At 39.4% G+C, this 22,099-nt stretch overlaps 1 protein-coding gene across 1 annotated transcript in view; it reads right to left on the bottom strand.

Annotated features, from left to right (window-relative positions):
* The window catches only part of SPTLC1 (serine palmitoyltransferase long chain base subunit 1), a 35,915-nt gene extending 18,384 nt beyond the window's left edge, over positions 1-17,531 (bottom strand). Inside the window, exons 1-5 of the mRNA XM_041399621.1 lie at positions 17,462-17,531; positions 15,728-15,835; positions 6,440-6,534; positions 1,818-1,911; positions 1,295-1,367 (exon numbers count right to left, since the gene is read on the bottom strand). Of these exons, the coding sequence (XP_041255555.1) occupies positions 1,295-1,367; positions 1,818-1,911; positions 6,440-6,534; positions 15,728-15,835; positions 17,462-17,524 (433 nt within the window). The 5' untranslated portion in view covers positions 17,525-17,531. The remainder of the gene's footprint in view (positions 1-1,294; positions 1,368-1,817; positions 1,912-6,439; positions 6,535-15,727; positions 15,836-17,461) is intronic.
* Positions 17,532-22,099: the final 4,568 nt, after the last annotated feature.

Here is a 22,099-nt window from a genome sequence, read left to right as displayed (position 1 = left end):
TGCTGATGTCAAGTAGCAATGCTACAGATTAGATTCCTTGCTTTGTGAAATAGAGAGCTTACGGAAAAAATTCAGGAGCCAATGAATAGCAAAAGCTATAGCTTACATTTTAGGATTAGCCCTCCAAAGAGGGCAGGAAACAACCCGAAGAATCTCTCATTTACCAGAAAAAAATAATCAAATTTAACCTGTCTATTTCAAACAATTACTAGAAACAAACAAAGTGAAAGACTTCACAAAATTTAAAATCAGCTTGGATTCAAAAGGTGATTATTATTCCACAGGGTTTTTTGAGCACTTCACTGTTTTGGAGGGAAGGGAAAAGCCTATATTAATTCCAACAGTCCACTGCTGAACTGTGATCACTGAGGGAATCCAGCATCCTATAAGCTCTCTCTGTACTAATCAGATAGATTTATATTAGACAGACTTATATTAAATCAAATTAGGTACAGCAACTAGTTGATCACTTATGGAACTAGTCTGATTAACCAAAAAAAGCTGAACTTGTCTTGAATTCAAGTCAAGGCTACAGGAAGCTAACTCTATGAAATAATTTGAGTATAGACCCGTTCCGAATTCCATCACCTCTGGGGAGAGACTGGAAAGTTCACAAAATGTGTTGATGGTTTTAGCCTGTAACTGTGCAGCTATTCATGTATAACTCTTTGGTTTACATGCAATATTTCAAAATATAAATGCCTATGAAGAACTATGTCCAGAACCCAATATTTAAGAACTTACTACTTCTTAGAAATAATGAAAAAAACCCCTTACCTTAGTAACACCTGCCCAGGTAATAAAATCTCTCAATTACACTTATAACATTAAAGTTATGAGTGGAAAATATCATTCTGGCTACAGCATTAGTAGTCACACAAGCAGTCACATTAGTTATCACAGAAATCAGACTGCCCCCTTGTGGTGCCCATAGAAAGTTTAATTCACACTTAAATTTACACTTCCAGTCACTGGGAATTATTAAATTCTAACAGGTTCATTTTCTCTTTCTACTATGATTTCTATAATGGTTATGGTTCTACAACAGATAATAAACTTTGCAATTCTTTTCAAAGACCAGCATTAGAAAGCGTAAGAAAAGAGAAAAAATAATAAACAAAGCCAGAAAGAATAAATGCTGCCAATCCTCAACGACTACAGCAAAATGTGTGCTAGAGGATAACTGTTCTTCAGAGCAACAGAAATAACTTTTTGCTTATATATTGGACTATTTTGGCTGGCTTACCAAAGTAGTCTGAACATCTTTAAAGGCAGATCAAAGAAAGTTACTCACCAAAAGTACCATAGAACCCTCTGGGTCCACAAGTGCCAACACCGTATTTCTTCAGAGAAGCCTGGGCTGCACTCTTTAATAGGAAAGAATTACGTGAAATATTTCTACATTAGTTTTTCAATACATTTCACACTGACAATTTTACACCAATGTACATAGATGAATTTTTGTATCATGTAAGATGACCTGCTTCATAGAAAGTATAATAATGTACTGACTTCTATAACTAATTTCACCTCAAAACTACTTTAGGCAACTGTTTAAGCATCACTCATTTTATTCCAATATTTAAGGACATTAAATACTAATCTAGCTTGATAATCAACTAGGTGTACAGTAAGTACACCAGATTAAACTTCAGTAAGAATACAAACTTGACTAGCACAACATTACAAGATTTATAGTCTTACTTCCTGCTTTAGCAGTATGTGTTTTTGATGAAGTTTATGCTTGCAGTATCCAGAGATAACATACAACATAAAAGGGGAATAATCACAAAAATAGAATAACTAGAAGAACTCACCTTAACTTTTTCATTATTCAAAAGTCCAAGGAAATTAAATGATGCAAAGTTTATACATTCCTTGCCATTAACAGTGATTATATGGGTGGGAGGACTGAAAAAAAAATACAGACCTATTGTTATGAATGAATAGTTGTAATTTTCATAAACAGTTGATACAGAAGTTCTGTCTTTCACTAATAGAAGGCACACAGGTTTTTCAAGATTGCCTCTTTCTACTACTTCTGTTGCAGCTGCCAATCAACATTTAAATTCAATGTCAAGTTACAAATATATTCAACAAAACCTATACTCCTGTAATTTATAAAGAAACTGTAAATAGTTTATTGAGATATTTAATGATTCCTTGTTGAAACTTAATTCATAGAAAGATGACACATGAAGAGAAACATAAAACTTCTCTTTTAAAAACAAAGTAGTATCTGTTTTCAAGAAGTACTAAAAATGCAAAGGATGCCTCATTGCTCTTACTTCCAAATGAAAAATTAATTCAAAATCATTTTTTTTGTCATAAAGCAACCCCAGTGTAGCTATCTTCTACTGGTATGTCTATTGAAATATAGGTAGTAGCTGTAAGCGGATGAAACTATTGTATTAGCTATCTTCTCAAGTTTCCAATTCAGTTTACTCTCTAATGGTTTGAGTAATTTATGTAATCAGGAAACAAAGAAAGCCTGAAAACACACACTACTAGCAAATGAACAATAGTATAATATACACGAAGCAATGGACAAAAATTTTCTGCCCTTAAAAAATTGTGATTTAGGTAAACAAAAACAAGCAAAAAAAATTGGAATAAAAAAAATATTATCCCTTTAAAAAGAAGCATCATTTCTGTATACTGTATTCTACAAGCAAATTTGTTTTGGCAATTATACATATCAATACAATAAGTTAAAAGTTTTCCATTAATCACTTGGAGCATTAAAAAGTCTCAAATCTAAGCCAAATACAAAACCCTATGTCTGCCCATTTCTATATCTGCTGTCAAATATTATAGATGAGATTCTATGCTATTCCTCAGACACAGTAATTTCCACAAGCTTTTCCCATGTGGAAAACTAGCACTGGGCAATTTTCTTCATCAAAATGAAACAGGGCTGCTCAAATGTCAAATGCCTGTGCACAGCTGTTCCAAATCTGGTGGCTGACAATATTTCAATAGGCAAATTTGGTGTGCAAAGCAAATTAAGTCCAAGCTATTCACTGCAAGTTAAGAAAAACTCTGAACTGCCTGAACTTCACTTTATAAACTCCATAATCTTGTGTTGTATCTGTTCACTTGAGAAAATTCAGCACATTTTGCTTCAACTAAACAATTGCAAAAGTTTACTAAACAGTGCATGTTCAACTTTGAATGCTGAACCTGTCCCCACAAAGAAGCTGTCCTACATTACAGCAGTGCATCTTCTGCACATTACAGAAATGTGCAGCAAACTGTCTCGGGGAACTGACTGCCGTTAAAAATATACCTGGATCTGTTCCTCTGTCTAGCTTATCAGTGAGCTGTACCAAAGTCTGGATGTCCTAATAAGTGAAATAATTAGATTCACAGATATTCACCAGAGCAGACCTGTAAATATATATACAATTTGTCACTAACACGAGTTTCAGTATATTCCCAGCATACCAACAAATCTGGTAAATTCACAACAACTTGCCTCACAGCTCCATCTCTCAAACCTAGAAAATACACCAATGCTCACCAATAACTTGGCCTTTATAAAACTGTAGCCCTCATGAAAACTTGGCCACCCTTTGCGATCAGAATTTTATCCCAACTTCTAAAGAAACAGTAACAAAAACATAAATGGAAAAGGGTATTTCAGTGAATAATTATAACCAATACATGGATATTGACCACACCATAAACCCTGCCTTACAACAAGAGTAAGTCTTTACAAAAGGAAAACCTGAACCATTTGATTTTTTAATCTTTTCATGTATGTCCCTTCTCCTAGTGTAACAGCTATCATAGTTAGGAATAACAGTTATGAGATACTGGAATGATCCAGCTTAAACAGTAAATTAAAATATCATTTCAAGCTATATTCAGACAACTTGCAAGCAAAGAAATTCTGAAATTGTCTTTTAAGGACTCATGAGCATGCCCACTGTTCTTGGACCTCTCACTTAAGTGTTTCATATATTGCAAAAAACAGTCACAGAAAAAAAAAAAGTTAAGAAGGTACGGATGATGTGACTTCTACTTTAAAGCAAAACAAGAATTAGCATGAAAAATTTTCAGATGTATTGTTCTACAAAACATTTACATTTTCTGAGTGACATCTCCTACAACTAAGCTGTTTTCCATTGATTAGTTCTCTGAAAGGCTGCCACAAGGAGTAAATAATTTCTGAACTGCTGAAAGCTGTTGTAGGTACCTTCTTCAGCATTGGTTCAAGATGGATTGCTTTTTTGATTAGGACATGTCTGAGTTTTTGGCTTTCCTCATTATTTGGCAACATTACTTGATTATGCAGAAAGAAGAATATGCACAGCCTGCTGAGGGAGGAGAAAATCTGGCTCACACACACAGCAAGTCAAAATTTTTACTGAAATACTTCATTTTTCTGTAGTGGTTATGAGCTTTTATAATCCCCACATATTACCGTAAACACATAATATTATAAAGATAAATGGGAGTTGTGAGGCACTAGAACAGGCTGCCCAGAAAAGCTGTGGATGCTCCATCCCTGAAGATGGTTCAAGACCAGGCAGGCTAGGGCTGGGAGCAACCTGGTCTAGTGGAAGGTGTCCAAATGGCAATGAGTAGAAATGAGATAACCTTTAAAGGTTCCTTCAAATATAAACTGGTTTATGATTACGATTTTTGTAAATCACCGCTCATGACAGACATTAAAACATGAAAATAATTGAAAGAAGAATACTTCAATACACAGGGTCTCCCTAAAATACTGGTTAAAAAGGGAAAATGCTCTTGAGCTGAAATCAGGATGCAGATTTTTCTTCCTGTATTAACTCTTGAAATATGTTTTAAGTTTACAGTCAAAGTTACAGTCTACAGCTGTTGAGCAACTTGCGGGGAAGTAGTCAGTTGGCAGCTTAAATATTACAAATGTCAAGTTTTCCCCACAGCCACTGTTGAGTTTAATAGACACAACACATTAACATTCTAACATTTCCTAGCTATAAGCACTAAAAAGTTCTAATAATTTAAACATTTTCTGAATCACTCTAAAACATACATTTGTTCTATTTTTTTAAACAGTCAACACTTCCTTTAACTCTACAGTACAGCTTGTTTCAAAATTCTGAAGAATAACAGAAGAATTGTTCACATCACAATTAATTAAAACAGGCATCACTTTTACATGGCAGACTTTTCTGTGGCAGCGGAACCATCAAAATGGAGCTCACTATGACACTATTTCAAATCATTAGTGTCAACAGAAGGATATTACAAATGCTTACAAAGTAAAGTGACGCGCAAATCTGAAGATTGTAAAAAGAAGCTTCAAAGCAATTTCTGAAATAATCTGACTCTTGCTTAAGTCATCAGACATTTTAAAAGCCTTGTAACTCAAGAAAGCAACACTGACCCATAAATTTCCTCACAAAACAGCTCTACCATCCAGCATTTCCAATTCTGATTGTTCCAAGAAAAATAACTTTTCATGAAGTGTGTGCTGGGTTTGGGGTAGATTAAATTTTCTTAACAATGACTGCTGGTATGAGGCTGTGTTTTGGATCTGTGCTGGATGCAGGGTTGATAATATAGAGATGATTTTGTTATTGTTGAGCAGGGCTTACACAGAGCCAAGGCCTTTTCTACTTTTCATACTGCCAGGCTGGCAAGGAAGTTAGAGGTGCATGGGAGGCTGGGAGGAGACACAGCCAGGACAGATGACCCAAACTGACCAAAGTGTCCATCCACATGAGATGCTCAGTATATAAAGTGGGGAAAAGAAGCAGGAAGGAGGGCACATTTGGAGTGATGCCATTTGTGTTCCCAAGTAACTGTTATATGTGATGGGGCCCTGCTGTCCTGGAGATGGCTGCCCAGGAGAAGCACTGAACGAATTCCTTGCTTAGCTTTGTTTGTTTGCATGGCTTTTGCTTTTCCTATAAAACTCTCCATCTCACCCCATTACCTTTCAAATTCTCCACCCAGTCCCAGTGATGGGGGAGTGAGTGGCTGCATGGGGTTCAGCTGTTGGCTGGGGTTAAACCAGAGAAAAGTGCCAAGTGGCTACACAGAGTTTCTTTAAAAGTGATTAGCGATGATGTAAGAAGGTAGTATCCACTTTTGAAGGTCTATGTTTTCAGGAAATATAAAAAAAATTAATATCAAACACTAGAGAACCACAATGAAGGCAAAGATACAACATTCCTTCTCCCACCCCCAATATTAAAAAAAAAAAAAACAACCCGAAGACAACATTTAAAGTAAGAAAGATCTTCTTAGTAACATAGTCTTGCTAATGCTACAAAACCAAGACCTCTTCAGAGGCAAATTCAGTCCTGCTCTCTCAAAGTGCAATTCATTTATTAAAGATTTTAAGGATATGGAAATGCTTAATGAGCAATATGCTGCAGAATATGGATATCAAGTATTTGCGCTGAAATAAGTAAAAAGAATTTATTTTGATTACATTTACCCTGAAACAATGTTGTAATTGAGCGCTGGGTGATCTTTTGGCACAGGAGGTACAAGAGGCTCTGGCTGCCATTCTTCAATCAACTCTTCTTTTTCCTGATCAGGAGAAAAGAAATACTGTTTGAGAAGCAAATTCCCCTAGAAAATACATTATGCTTTAATAAACAGTTGATAACAATTGTATTAGAAATCATGTGTACTAGTACATGTCACCTTTCTGAAACATTTACAATTGGCATTACCTCAGGGTCTTTAAGTGAGAGGCTTGCAATTATGAAATTGGAAAGGGAATAAGATATCAAGAAACACAGACAGATGTGTCTGTGTATAAAAGATCTTACACTACAATCAAGAGATGAGATACTAACATGATGTCCCTGCCAAATGTTAATCAATACTTGTAGTATTGCATTTTATTTAAATGGTACGCTCTGTCTCAGCCCTCCAAAATGTATGGTATATCCAAAGCCTGTGGTCCTGCCCTGAACCATCATGTATCTGTAACCCTATTGGCCTATGTCTGATTCCGTGCCCATTTTCATTCTCCCTCTTAAACCATGTGAGCGAGACCAGTCGCTCTCTTAGTTTTTCTCCTCTCTTAGCCCCTTTTTCTCCCCTCTTGTCCCTCCCCTAGGTTCCTTCCCTCTTCCCCTCCCTCCCCCTTTCCCCTTCCCCCTCAGTAACCACCATGCTGTTCCCGGGGATGGGACCCCCAATAAACCCTTTTCTAATCAGCACCCTCAGAAGCCATGTGGAGTCTCCTTGCCTGCCTGCTGCTGCCAGCCAACTCACAGCTGAGGGGGCCCTTCGGGGACACCCTGGAGTGCCCCCCCCCCAAAACGAACCACAACAAATACTGTTTCATTCAACCTGTTAAATATGAAAATTCTCCTCTACAGTTTATGCAACTGAACATGAATTACATAAAAATTTAATATAGATTGCCTCAATTTACATTTTCAAGTCTTCAACAGTGCTGTTTCAAGAAACTGGCATAAAAAAATATTTAGTGAAGTAATAAATATGTGAGAAGGATACCCTAGAGAAAAACTGTCAAGTGCTCAAGAGAAGGTAACAACAACTACTAAAGCACATGTCCTACACCTAACCATGGAGGAATACTGAGGTCACATTAATTTTCAAAGTAGTACCTAAATTCAGGTTAATCTTAGAGTGGAACCACAACCACAGCCCAAGAAAAAAAACTCCATCCTCTCCTCACAACACTAGTGGACATCTCTATACCATATTACTATCTGGGTGGAAAATAAAAATCAAAAACATAATTTTACACTAGGGGTGCCGATCCACCACACTGCAAGTCAGCAGCTGGCTACTGTGCAGTCCTCTCCCATCCAAACATTCCTGTTCCTTGTGCTGGCAGAAGCAGTTAAAAGAACAGACAAAAGCCTTATTCAGATCCAGATGAAAACTGAGTCAGCAAAAGCAGGATGGGATATATATCTAAGCTAGAACCCACAAGAAGAACCCCAATCCCCCCAGCCTAGCCTGGCTGATGCTATTGGGAAAACACATCCTGTGTTGCAGTTGTCCAGTAGTATCTTACACCTTTCCAAAAGAGTGCAAAAAAGACTTCTGACAATCATAAAGCAGGATGTATGCTCACGCAGCCTTCACTTTGCTCCTGCAGCAGTTGTTGAAAGGCCCCAAATCCCGAAGGTATAGTGTATCTAGAATCATGAGTTTTGCATTCATTTTGGAGCAGAGGGCTGTTGGTTGGTGTTGTGTTTCATTTTGGTTTGGGGTTTTAGCAGGGGAGGTTTACTGAGTTTGTTTTTATTAGGCAGCAGAATAAATCAGGTTAGAAGTGGGTGCAGCCTGTCAGTTATAGAAGAAGAAATAAAAGCTTTATTTGACATCAAACGCCTTACAGGGAAAGACTTCAGGTCCTTCAGAACTACATGATATTTCTTCTGTTTGGGAGCTGAACACAGAACATTTGAACAGCTTTAAGGTAGAGCAGGCAACATAAAATTAATTTTCTTCAAAGAAAGCAGAATTGAAACTGTGTAAGCATGTACTTAGCTTTTACATTAAAGTCAAATTTTCGAGCTAAGCATGCAAAACATCATCAAACAGTTTAGCTACTGAGAACACAAGCTCAATTGAAATACTTATGTCAAGGAGTTTAGCAGAAAGGAAAAAGAAAAGTATGCATAGATGGACACTGTAACTACAGGAAATTAGCACATTCCAATTGCAGGTAAGATCTATGAACATAACGATAACAAGCAATTCCTAATTAGTATTCCTATCCCCCACTCACACTCATTTCTAAGTTTCTACTCTTCCCTTTAAAATCTCTGCTGCAAACTAACTTAACAGCATAGGTTACAAGTCACAGATGAGACATCACAACATCCTAATTTTTCTCTTAACACAACTTAGAATACGCAGGAGAAGTGCAGTTGTCCTTTCAAGCAACACCATTTCATTGATTCATTAATTCACATTCATTCTCCTCATCCACTACACAGCATTTTACTTTTTCATGGACATAGACAAACATTTGTATATTCACATCTTATGTCATCTCTTTCCATCAGCTCTTAGCAGAGGAGGGGACTGGAGACATTGATAATTAAAACAAGCACCAATCTCAATCTAAATCAGCCACCCACCACTGCAGACTAGATACTGCAAATCCTTTCCTCCTTCCATTCACCAAATACCTCAGTACACTGGCCTGCCCTTCTGACTGTTCAGGGTAAACATGACCATCTTCCTCTCAACAACAAGAGAGGGCAGACACAGACTTTCGTGCATTAACCCAACATCAGAGTATTTTTATCTTTTACCACCTAAACAGATAAAATTTCACACCAATATAAAAAAAAAGTTAATTTTCAAACATACAGAAACTATCTTTTTAATTCACACTGTAACATGCTCAATACATACTTGATTTGCATATTTCTCCTGAGTTTGCTGCACTGAAAACATTCACCTGATGAAGAGAATGAACTCCAAACTTTCAGTTTCTACTTTCTTGGACTGCTGTGTACATTAACTCATCCCTCAACTTTTCCTCTTGCCCTTTTATAATTACTTTTAATTTGTTTATAATTACTATTTATTTAATTATAATTACTTTTATAACTACTTTTAAGTCATAGAGGCAATAAATAAAATATACACAACATTATAAAGTGTATATATCTTATTTTATGGCTAATACATAATAAACATGAAAATATAATCTGTAAAATGCTTATAACTATATTTTATAAATTATAATACACATACCTTTTTATACATTTAGCTTTAGGATTTCTGGCTCTCTGAACCCTAACCGTAATATAAGCTTGGTGCAGAGGCTGAAGTCCCCACCTCCATGGGTGTCCTATACTAGAAAGCTGTGGAGGCAGCAATGTTGGTACCTTGCTGTGATCTACTAGGCATAACTTTTCCAGCCCCAGTATCCCTTGGACTCTGAATTTTCTGGCTCTCTGAAGCCTAACCCTACATATAGTGGAATCTTGAATTCGTTCGTGCATATTTATACATAAAGACATCCAAAATCTGTTTATGTAAATACACTCAGATAACTACACATACAGATACAATGGTTTTGGGTGGTTGTACTCTGTTGCAGATTTTACTTCTTAATTGCCATATACCTTGGGTAAGGAAAACATTTGGTTGTAAACACATTCAACCCAACTTATTTAAAAAGTTGCCTTGTTTACTCAGGTTCTTAAGAAAAGGTAGCAATTCTGTTCATTAAAGCAGTTCTTAGCTAGCACTAATGTTCTGAAACGTTGTCATACATGCATATTCTACATTAATATAAAAAGATTAATAAAACTTTTTATTTACTGGTCCTCAAATAACTCTTTAATTTCACAGTATTTCTGAACTCATGTAACATAATGGGATAAACTGGCACAAATAATGGGCATGCCAGTTAAAAATTTCTTTCTTTCAAAGTATGTATGTATGCCCACACATAAAAGAAATTGTATCTACCTAGGGAGTCTCAGTTTAGAATTACTGAAAACCTTAACAAGAGCAGACTACCTCTGCTGTTCCCTATAGAAAAACATCTGATTAGTCTCTGAATGCTGTTCCTGCAAAACAGCTCTCAAGGTCAATGTACTTCTCAGTCACACATTAAACATTTGTCTCCAAGAGGAACTTTCCAGACTCCTGATGGTATCACTCAAACAAAATGCACCCCATGCTACTGCTGCAATTTAGTGGAAATACTAAAACCAAAGAAAAAACTATTGCCCCCATTTGCAAATGGGAAGATGTGACTCTCAGTACTTCAGGGATTTTGAAAGAAAAGCTCAGTATCATTACCATTTACTGCAGAGTAAAAGACAAACAGACCTGTAGGGCACCTTCCTTTCACACACAGCTAAATGCTGTCCTACAAACTTCCACAGACCACTCCAGCCCCCATTGCCACTTTGTCACTTTCTACACATTTTATTTTGTGTGAAAGTCCATAAGAATCTATGTCTAGCACCCTCTATGGCCACAGACTTCTTTAGTTTCCTTAAACACTGAACTATCAGGAACTTACAGTATCAGAGAAGTACTCCACCTTTTTAGTTAATGATTTGGGAGACACTATTTTCTAAAAGAAGCTATAGGAATACTTACAAACACTATTACCAAAGCATAAGAGTTAGCCAGTTGAAAGGTGATTTCTACACTGGATTTCACAGTACTCTTGCTACATTCATATTTAACTGAACCTAGAATCCACCTACAGGGTGGATTTCTTCATGGTTTTGGAAGCATGACTCCTAAGTGCACTAGGTTGCACAATATATAATTTCCTTCTTGTTCCCCAGGACTTGTCCTAACAGATCACTAAGATGGCTGTGCAATAATTGTATTCTTCATTAATATTTTTTAAAAGGAGCCAGCTCTGTTCTGGCAGCATTCCAAACAATAATTCACAAAGAAACTTCCAGTACCATTACATGAGTGGCTGGCACAAAGGTAGTGTGTGCTCTACCACCTGAGCAGGCCTGCCTCCAGCGGCTGTACCTGAGTAAGGTAGTATTTCTTTCCGGTGTGGTAAAGACTGGACACCACAGCATGACTCAAGTTAGAACAAGACAGAAAGCAAACCAGTAGCAGTCTCCTTGCTGAACAGCTGGCATGTTTCTACATGTAGATGAACACACGCACAGAAGCCTGGCTGTATGGGATCCCATACTCTATGAAACAGACTGTACTGGGTCTGGCTGTGAGGGTGGGAATTTCCTTCATTGCAGCTCACACAGTGCTGTAGCCAAAACAATGCTGGCAAAACACTAAAGTTGTATCTCTTGCTGAACAACCTTTGCACAGTTCATACTCTGTTCCCACAGTGAATAGACGAGAGATTGAGAAAGAGTGCCCAGGATTGAGAAAGGACACAATCAGGCTTGTACTAATGAAAAATAGATTTCATACTGTATGATGTCATACAGTAACAAAAAGGAGAAGAGGGGTTTTAAGGAATTTAGTCACCTTTTGTTTGGGAACTGTCTGATATTGGTCCATTCACTGGAGGTGGAGAGTGAGACATTACTTATCTTGTTTTCTGTCTTCTTACACTTTCTTTTGCTTATTAAATAATGCTACATTCACTCACAAATTTTCTTGCTTTTACTCTTCCTTTGCTTTGTGAGTAGCTGAGCAGTGTTCAAGCCCACTGGGGTTAATCCACAACACAGACTAGTGCCAGTTAGGTGCAGATTTTTCATGAAATTTAAGGAGAAGGCATGTCTCTGTGTGTTCACAGCTATTCCCCTACACAAAAGACATGAGCTCTCCTCACAAGAATTATCTACACTGCAGAATAATAATTCGATGACTCTGACGTATCAGTTTGCTTAACTCTTCTGACTATAGAAGATGTATTCACACTATCCACACTGCTGCATTTATGCTTACTTTCAGTGAACTACCTGTAGACAAGGCTTTCCCTTCCAAATACAGTTCTTCCTAAAGCAACCACTACTTCCATCTTCAAAGGTCAATGATACAGTCAGCTACTCTAACTTGCACCATCTTCAGGGCTAGCCAACTTGAACACAGGATCAGAACAAAAAATGTTTCACCCACGCTATTTTTGGGTTTTTTTTTTTTTTTTTTTTTTTTTTTTTTTTTTTTTTTTTGCCGTTAAGATAAAGGTAACAAGCCACTGGCGTCTTTTAACAGTCAAGCCCTTTGCTGCAATATGTAAGCTCACTGCACTCTGTAACTTTTTGCATCTGTAATCTGCAGTGTGAATCAATGTATCTAGTCTATATACAAGGTAATTCTTGATGCCCGGTTGCATTTTTGCTAGTATTCACATTCCTTTTTGCCCTTTAACCTCAGAAGTTTTCAGAAATCTCAACAAAAGTATTATCACAACAATAACATATTTGCATGCTCCTATTTTTCAGAAGGCCTGTTAACAGCTGTCCTGACAGTGAATTTTAATACTAATACTATGGATAAATGTCATCCTGCAAAAGTAAGGTTATTTAAGATTAAGCTATTTCCACATTTTTCCTCCTGACACCCTTCTAAACCCTTTCTTCCAATGTAGCAGACTGACTACACGTGCAATCTCCCCGCTGCTTATCACCCTCAGTTAAAGAGACACAGAACAATTTTCTTCCACATCGCACTATTAGAGATTTTTCTGCATACTTTCTTCAGTTTCAGCAAAATGGTCAGTCACAAATAACTGCATGATAGAATCCAAGATGTACATAGAGATATATGAGCCAATTACTTATTTTGAAAGGAAAAGACAGGTTTCATCTTTTTGGGTCACCAATTATCCTAGAGATGCAAAAGGCTTTTTCCTGCCTTCTGCTGCAGAGAGAATGACTCTTAAAAACAAAAGAATGTATCATGCAAAATACTAGAAATGAAAACTATCTGATGCACGAAAACTCTAGTAGATAAACTGTACTAGTTTCTGGATCGACAATCTGGGCCTACTTTAAGGCTGCAGCATGTTCTTCCTAGATGATACGAGCATTCAGTGTTTCACTACACTGGAGCTCCCTTTGCATTCATTCCTCCTCCTCCTTGTATTCTTATCAAAGATGGCAAACTTTGAGTATCCCATGATCAATTAAAACCCTTCCACGCACAAAACTGAACCAGCCATTCTTGATTCCTGCATAGCTCACTTCCTGCCTCCAGTCGTAGAAGCATTTGGGTTGGAAGGGACATTAAAGCCCATCTAATTCCAGTATCCCTGCCATTGGCAGGGACACTTTGCACTAGACCAGGTTGTTCAGAGCCCCATGCAATTTGGCTTTAAACACCTTCCAAGGACAGGGCATCCACAACTTAATTGGGCGATATGTGCCACTTCCTCACCATGCCCGCAGTAAAGAATTTCTTCCTAGTTTCTAATCTAAACCTGACACTTTGAAGTCATTCCCCCTTGCACCGTCACTACAAGCTCTTGAAAATAGTGTCACTCCATCTTTCTTGTAGGCTCCCTTCAGGTGCTGTAAGGCTGCACTTAGGTCATCCCCAAGCCTTCTCTTTTGCAGGCTAATCCATTCCAAATAATTCTCTCACCATTTTCTCATAGTAGAGGTGCTTCACCGTGATCATCCTGGTGGCCTCCTCTGGACCCACTCCAGCAGGTCCATATCCTTCCTGTGCTGGAACTCCAGAGCTGGATGCAGGGTTCCAGGTGGCTTCTCACCAGAGCAGAGGGGCAGAATCCCCTCCCTCCCCTGCTGCCCACTCTGCTTTGGATGCAGCCCAGGACACGTTTGGCTTTCTGGGCTGGGAGTGCCCATGGCTGGGGCATGTCCAGCCTCCCACCCACCAGTACCCAAAATCCTATTCCCTAGGGCTGCTCTCCATCTGCTCATCCCTAGACTGTGCCAATACCAGAGGTTGCTCTGACCCAGGTGCAGCACTTTGCCATGTTAAACTTCATAAGACTCCCGTGGATCCATTTTTTTGCCTTGTTCCATCAAGTGTGTCAGCCACAGCATTCAGCATGGTGTCATGTGCAAATCTGCGGGGGGTGCACTTGATCCCATCATCTAAGCCATTAATTAAGGTATTAATTAAGATATTAATTGAGATATTAAATAACAGTGATCCTAGTACAGATTCCTGAGGGAATGATGTCCACTGTGACTCAGAGACAACGGCCGCTACCCTTTGGGTGAGACGGTTCAACCGCTTTCTTATCTACCTACCATCACATCCATTTCTTTCCAATGTAGAGAGAAGGATGTCGAGGGGGACCATATCAAAGGCTTTACACAAGTCCAGGCAAATGACACCTGTAGCCCTTCCCCTGTCCACCAATGGAGTCACTCAATCCCAAAAGGCTACTAGGTTGGTGAGACAGGACTTGCCATTGGTGGAGCCATGCTGGCAGTCCCAATAAATACCTGCTGAAGTGTTCTCTACAACACTCTAAGCTCATTTAGTAAGTGCTCCCCAAATGAGGACACTGCCTTCAGTTTTGCTCACAATTATAGACTTGTGCCTACAGTCCTTGCATCCTGTTCATTGATGAATTACATTAAGCATGCATCCTTAATATGCATCATTAGTGAGAATAAGATCAAAAAGCATGCAAACACATGACATAGATGAGAATTACATATACGCATTAAAAATACCCACAAATATCTTTCACAAAGTTTCTTTAGTACCATGAAGAAATTTCAGTATTTCATTCTATGTATAAGAGATATCACTACTCTGAAGCTAGTCCAGGGACATCTTCAAAACAAACTTTATTCATTTGTGATAGTCTACAGCCAGAAGTCAGGAAGAAATTCCAGTATTCACAAGTATGGCTTTTTTATTTTCTCGGGATAACACTGCAAAAGAAGAAAACTGCTGCTAAACTACAATTTTTGTGGAACCCAGTGTAAACTCTCAGAGTTATTACTCATAGACACCACATACACAGCTTGAGCATTTTCCTGCCATCTACGATCTTACAGTTCATTTTGCTTGGTGGGCGTTTTTAACATAGCTCTTTCATTTTTAAAATAAAGCCCTCCATTGAGTAGAGCTAATGACAGCTTTTCATAGCGTAACAGTCATTGTCATATCAGTTTTCTTATTTCTCAGACTCTCAAACACAGTGCTACTTTAAAAGCACAAACTGACACATTTAAGCAACAAGCAGTTCCTGATTCCAAAGTAAGCTCACCCCTGGAAGTTAAAGAAAAAAAAGCAAAACCATTTACAACACAGCAGTGGTTCAACACCCAATTCAACACATCAATTGCTATGAACTGTTTCTATAAAGAGAAATATTTTTTCATCATACCTTAAGTGTTAGATCAGATCGCTCTTGAAGCTTATACGTCTTGGAGAAAAGAAGTCTGATTATCCATAGTATTAGAATTCCTTCTAAAATGAGATGGTAAGCTGGAGCCTGAAAACAAAAGTACAAAAATTAGTCTAGAGAGAATTCTATTTGAAGCAATGTGACACAACACAACCATTTTGTCCCTAGCAGCACACCCAGAAAAAAACACAAAGCTGATCATCAGCTGATATATTTCTAAATCACTAAAAATTTTAATTATATGGAAGTGGAATGTTTTTCAGCTATTACTTGTAGCTATTAAATTAAGTTTGAATGGATTTAGTCTGTTTAGTCTGTTGTTCATACACATGATTTGAATACCAAGATAAGTCATACAGGTTGCACCAGTCAGCACCTGTGAAGACAGGCAGCCTTCAAAACAAGCAGAAGTATCCTGAGAGCCTGAAAGTCTGTGACATCCATACAAAGCCACTTCAACTCTCCACTTTTGTAACCTACAGTCCACCATCAGGGACAGCCAGTATTTACAAGGAAAGACAATTCTGTTCTTATAGCCAGCTTCTGTCAGTTTTACAGGCACCTTGATCAGGTATAGAACAACTGAGTCAGCTCAACTAGTTTTGTCCTTGTGTCCTTTACTCTCTTGTGTGGATACAAAGTGTGGGAATACACAAAGCAAATGAGAGTTGATACAAGTTAAAGTGCTTGGGGGACAAAAACCAGTTTGCTCTGGAAGCATAGCTGGTTTGAAGTAGATGTGACACCTAGTATTAATGATGAGTTTAATTATTACATTTCTGAAAGGCTCCTGTCTATTATTTTTAAAAGACTAAAAGTACACACAAATGAGCACACTCCCTCTTCAAGTCAGGGGAATTGACCCCACACATCAGCATTTTTGGTGGTATCTGACCTACCAACAATGCAGAACTTACCATACATCCAGAAACTAAAGTAAATTGGATGCAAGCTTTTAAAACCAGTAGAGTCCTATGGCATATCAAACTGTAAATAACAAATGTTACCTACTGCAGAGGACTTTTCTGTTTACCAAACATATTAAGAATATGTACACAACACATATGACAAGACATCTAAAGAACACACAGTATACTCCCACTGAGGTCTCTGTGCTTTTTCAGTGCCTACAATTATCCTGGATTCAGTGCACTAGAGCGTACTACCTGCTTCATTAGCACTTCTATATTTGGATTGCAAATCTTGCATACATTCTTTAAAAGTCACCACCCTTTCCCAAAGGAAGGGGCATAAAAACACCGCTTATCATCAGGACATCCTTTTTAACATCACGAAACAAAGCCTGGGTACAAACACGCACAGCTGATGTCCTCCAGGAGGCAACTCAAGCCCTAACACTTTAACGCTGTTTCTTCCTTTGAAAACGACATTCCTAAGTTACAAATCTTGACCCCAGTAAAATCCTGTGAACCTTAAGGATAAATGCTCTGTCACACGCCTTAAATGTCCTTTTATAAACCTGGAGAAATAAGACGTGCGTGTATATTTTCCAGATACGGCCGTGGCGCTCACACAGACTCACGATTCAGCGAGTGTCCCGATGCCGCACTCCGACCCGCACCCAGCTCCCGATTCACCACCCAGCACCGCCCACCGCCGCCGTTCCCGGGGCAGCTCCGGCGACACCTGCCCGCTCCCTGCGCCCCAAGCCACCCTCAGGCCGCCCAGCTCGGGGCGCCTGCCCAGCCGCACCTCGTAGAAGGCCTGGACCATCTCCACCAGCACCCACTGCTGCCCCACGCCCGCCGCCGCCATGGCCGCTTCCGCCGCTTCCGCCTCTCCGCCCACGCGCGCCAGGGCGGGCCCGGCGCGGCACCGAGCTCCCCCTTGCGGCCGGCGCGGCCCGGCTGCTTGCGGAGAAGGCTTCAGAGACGCGGCGGCCCTGGGCTCCGGGCGCGGCCTTCCCCTGCCCTTCCCGGGCCGTCATCGCTCCGACCTGCTGTGTCCTGTGGAGAGCTTCGTCAGGGAGCCAGGCTGGACTGGGAATATCAGAGAATCACTGACTCTCACAATTGGTCATACTGGAAAGGGTACACAGCCGATCATCTGGCCCAACCTCCCTGTTCAAGCAGGGGGTTGTGTCCAGACTGTTCTTGGATCTCTCCCGTAAGGAAGGCTCCACAACTTCGTTGTGCAACCTGTTCCAGTATGCAGTCACCTGCACAGTAAAGTTTTCATGTTCAGGTGGAAATTCCAGTGCTTGGATTTCCACCCACTGTCTCTTGTCCTCTTGCTCAGCACCTCTTCAGAACAGCCTGACTCCATTCTCTTGCTGTCACTCTCTTTAAACACTTATATACATAGATGCACCCTTCAGTGTTGACTAAACAAAATTAGCTACAAACTGGACTTGCCTAAGAAGATAAACATGGATGTATTAATATGTACTTCCTCATCACATTTCAAACCTTGTCCCATTTGTTGAACGTGCTGCAGTTAGCTTGGTGTTGCTTCCTCCACACACACAGACTTCCTCAGCCCCACGCTGCCCTAGGTGGAATGGGGCAAGGGGCAGATCCTGTGCTTTTGTGCCTCATCCACAAATACTACATTTGACACCTCTGTATCTGTAACTGGTGAATTCATTGCTGGAAGGACCAATTGCTCAGATACTTGGCTAATGAAGGGAGCAGCAAAAGTAAAACCTGAGTATAGTGGAAATAACAGGTAAGTTCAAATAAGAGCAGAAATTACTACATTACAAGTCTTGCCAAAGTGAGTGGCCCTAAAAGCCAAAGACTATTAGGGTGAGATATACGCCATGAAGAAAAAGACTAGTGTTGAACTCTCCACTTAGATGCACCTGGGTGTGGGGAGATGAGTAAGTCACTGTGTGTAGCTGTGCAGGACCTGAGCAACTGGCTGAAAGTCAGTGGAGAAGAGGGGCAACTGGAAAGAAGACTGCTTGGGAAGTGAGGTAGCTGTTAAAGGCAATGTTTGAGAATGGTTTCTTTGGAGCTACACAGCTGTGGAGTGTTTCTGATGGTCGTCTTGGACAACACAATAGGAGCACACCCCTTGGGTTTTCACTCACTAGTCTTCAGCATGGTTGAGTGAGAGAAACCTGGGGCAACAGTTGATGAGACAGTTGATAGCAAAAACTTTGTGGCTGTTGCTAACTACAGACAAACAGTAGCTTACAATTTTACAGTAGTGGATAGTCAAAATCAGTGAACTTCACTTTCACACTACTTGAAATGCATAGTAGTTAATCTCCCTGAGTTTCTGAACTTAATGATATACTTGTCAAATTCCAGTCTCTGCACAATATAGAGATATATATGGTTTGAGGCTATCTGAAAAGTCAAGAGAGACAATAAATACGTCTTTTGGCTTTTAGCTGCATGAAGACTCTTGTCTTCACTGTTAAGTGCTTTCTGTGGCCCTTGTGTCATGCTGGAGTCTTGGACTCTTGGGAGACAGCTGCTACTACCAGCCTCAAAAAATGTGTCTGGTATGCCGTCCCAAATTGCCCCCAGAAGATGGGCCACAAGTTGTCTTGGTGGGCAGTAGATTGAGTCACATCTCTGCTCTCATCAGATTCTGACTTTCAATATTTGACATATATATGTACCATTGAGAGACTAAGAAATTGATTGAACACTGGATGAATTGTTTCCAGCATGAAATGCAGTAAAGTTCATAACATACTAACCAGTAATTCTTCTGGCAGTGGATTTGGAGTTCCTGGTCTGGATTATCATAGTGCTGGGTCTCTCATAATAATAAGCCTATACCTATTGCTCAGCAGTTTCATTGTTTCAACACAGGGCCACTGCTGGTAATCGCTTAAGGCTGCTTTACTTCTGACAGTAATAAAGCGAGGGAGGTAAAGGGATAAGTCCTTTGCAATGGCAGTTTATGACTGGAAAGAAAAGGGAGAGGAAAAATATCTCTGAAATTAAAGACCTGATGAAAGCTATTGAGATAGTGCCCATAAGAATTCCTGGTCTGTGTTTCAAATTCTGTATTCCCCCATATTCTCCATTTGCACAGTATTTCTAAACCACTCGTATTCTGGATCTTCCTCACCAGCCCACTCATTTCTCACATGCTGCTTTGAATCCCCAGCTCAGTTCGCCTGGGTCAACACTGGAATTCCAGCTGTCTGATGTGGTTCTCTGGTCACTCCAGAAACTGAAAAATAGGACTTAGTATGGCTAAGAATTTTATTTTTTTCCTATCACAGATGTAGGCAGTGCCAGTGTTTTTTCTGTCCTCTTTGCTCTAATAGTTCTTCCTCTAGCTTCTTCATTTTTGCTTTGTCAAGTATGAGATAAAAAGTCAGAGCTTCTATTGACCTGGTATCAGTTGAGAAGGGGAGAATGGCATTGGGATGTGGCACATAGCTGTGAAGAAATGGTGGTACTTGCTGCCATCTTAATTGTATTGCTGTGTTAGAGGTATGTGTATGGTAGGCAGAGAAATGTGGGAACTGGTGGAAAAAGTTCCTGAGGGTCATTTACTTCTCCTCTGCCTTCTCCAACCACTCTCACAGAAGGGGGATGATGGTATTGGAGATTCGGAACATAAGGAAGTGTTTGCAGCTATTCTCACACATTGTAGGTGATGAAAGCTTGTTTAGATTATTGTGGTTTTGGTGTGCCTAATTGTAACATGTTGGCTTTGGGACTACCCTGAAAAAATTATAAAAAAATAAATAAAGTGTTGGGAAAGCAATCCCAAAATGGCAAGGGGAATAGCAGGATAATACTAGTTAGTCTTTTTAGTCTTTGAAACTTGATGCTCCGCTGAGATGATGCTGGCAGCAAGCACAGAATACTTTCAAAGTCAGTTGAAAGCTGTCTGTTAAGCCAGAAATTGTGTCTCAGCTCCTAATGGGAAGCCCAAATATGTTGCAAGAGTACTGTGCAAGTGCCAAAAACAACTGGAATATCAGGTTCTGTCCTTTACCCAATATATGGAGGAGCAATTATGCACAAGGCAAGCAGAGCACAGGATAAACTTTATGTTATCTAAATCTGTGCACAACTGCATCTCGGAAATGTGCTTACTCCAAGTTCTATAGCTCTGATCCAAGTTCTATGTCTTCTAGATCTTCTATAGCTTAATCCAAGTTCTGAATTAGCTCTGAATTAATTATTAAATTAGAAAGCAGAAATCTGTCTCAGGTCTGCATGGGAAACATCTGGACATTTCAATCTCGGACACAAGATTTGTGAAAGAATAAGAGCACCTAGTGGTCAAAGCACTGGTGCATTCTAGCTGTTCTTAAGTCTTCCATGGCACCTTGAACAACTGTAGTGATTAAGTGGCTTAAAGTGGAACTGCTGTAATGTTTTCCTGGCATGCCATAAGGACCAAATTTAACCTCAACTGTTTGGACTTAACAACTACTGGAACCATGTAAGAATGACCAGAATCTTCTTTTTAAAGCATTTTTAGCCAAAGATGAGCCTTTGCAATGAAAATCTCACTTGTCAGAGGAATGGATATAGGCATAGCAGTCTGGTCCTGTATACACCTCTTCTCAATGCTTGTTCCCTATGTGGGCTTGGCAGCACTGGAGTAAACATTGAAATTTCCAGCACATGGCTGAACTAACCATCTTAAGATGGAATTGACACAGGTAGGCCTAGTTCTGTGATAACTGAAGAACTTGTAACAGGAACTTGTAAGAGCTGTGGGTACCACTGACAGAACATGCACTATTTAAATGAGAATGTTTGCCTTGCAGAGAACCAGTTGCCATTTGTGTTGCAGTATTTCTGTTGCAAAGTTAGGTTTTGTAACCTGTGTGGTTAGATCTCACATATCTCTCATTCAAAACTTCAGACATATTCAGATTGGGTTTTGCAGCCCAGAACTTCCACCTGGGTTGGTTGTCCCTGCTTCAGAACAAACTAGATGTGTGACTCATTTTTTTCTCTCTCTCACCTCAATATGCAACTGAACTGCTGCCCACCCTATACTTCAAAACCTTAGTCCAAACAGCATATTTTTTATTCCAAATTTTGTCAGTCTAAATCTCTTTTAATTTAGAAAAATAAGCATTGTATGAATAGAACATTTCAAATTTGTGTTCTCTTCTTCTTGTCCCTTTTTGCTTATACTGAATTGACTAATTGCCATTTCTCTTTGCGTATTTGAATTAGACACATAAGCAGACCTGTACTCAAAATCATTTTGATGGAGTTAAAGTAGGTTGACCATAATGATGTCAAGATCACGACAGCAAGATTAATTCGGCCAAAATAAAGAATGCAGCATGTTTTGAAATCACATACAAAATGTCATCACATACAAAATGTCCAAACTGACTAGATTCAATATGCAGAGTGATAAGTAATAACATGTTAACATCATGCA

The sequence above is a fragment of the Onychostruthus taczanowskii genome, unplaced genomic scaffold (assembly GCF_017590055.1).
Source record: "Onychostruthus taczanowskii isolate IOZ18803 unplaced genomic scaffold, ASM1759005v1 scaffold167, whole genome shotgun sequence".
NCBI lineage: Eukaryota > Metazoa > Chordata > Aves > Passeriformes > Passeridae > Onychostruthus > Onychostruthus taczanowskii.
Note: the sequence above shows the minus strand (reverse complement) of the source record. Positions and strands in the feature narration are given on the sequence as shown.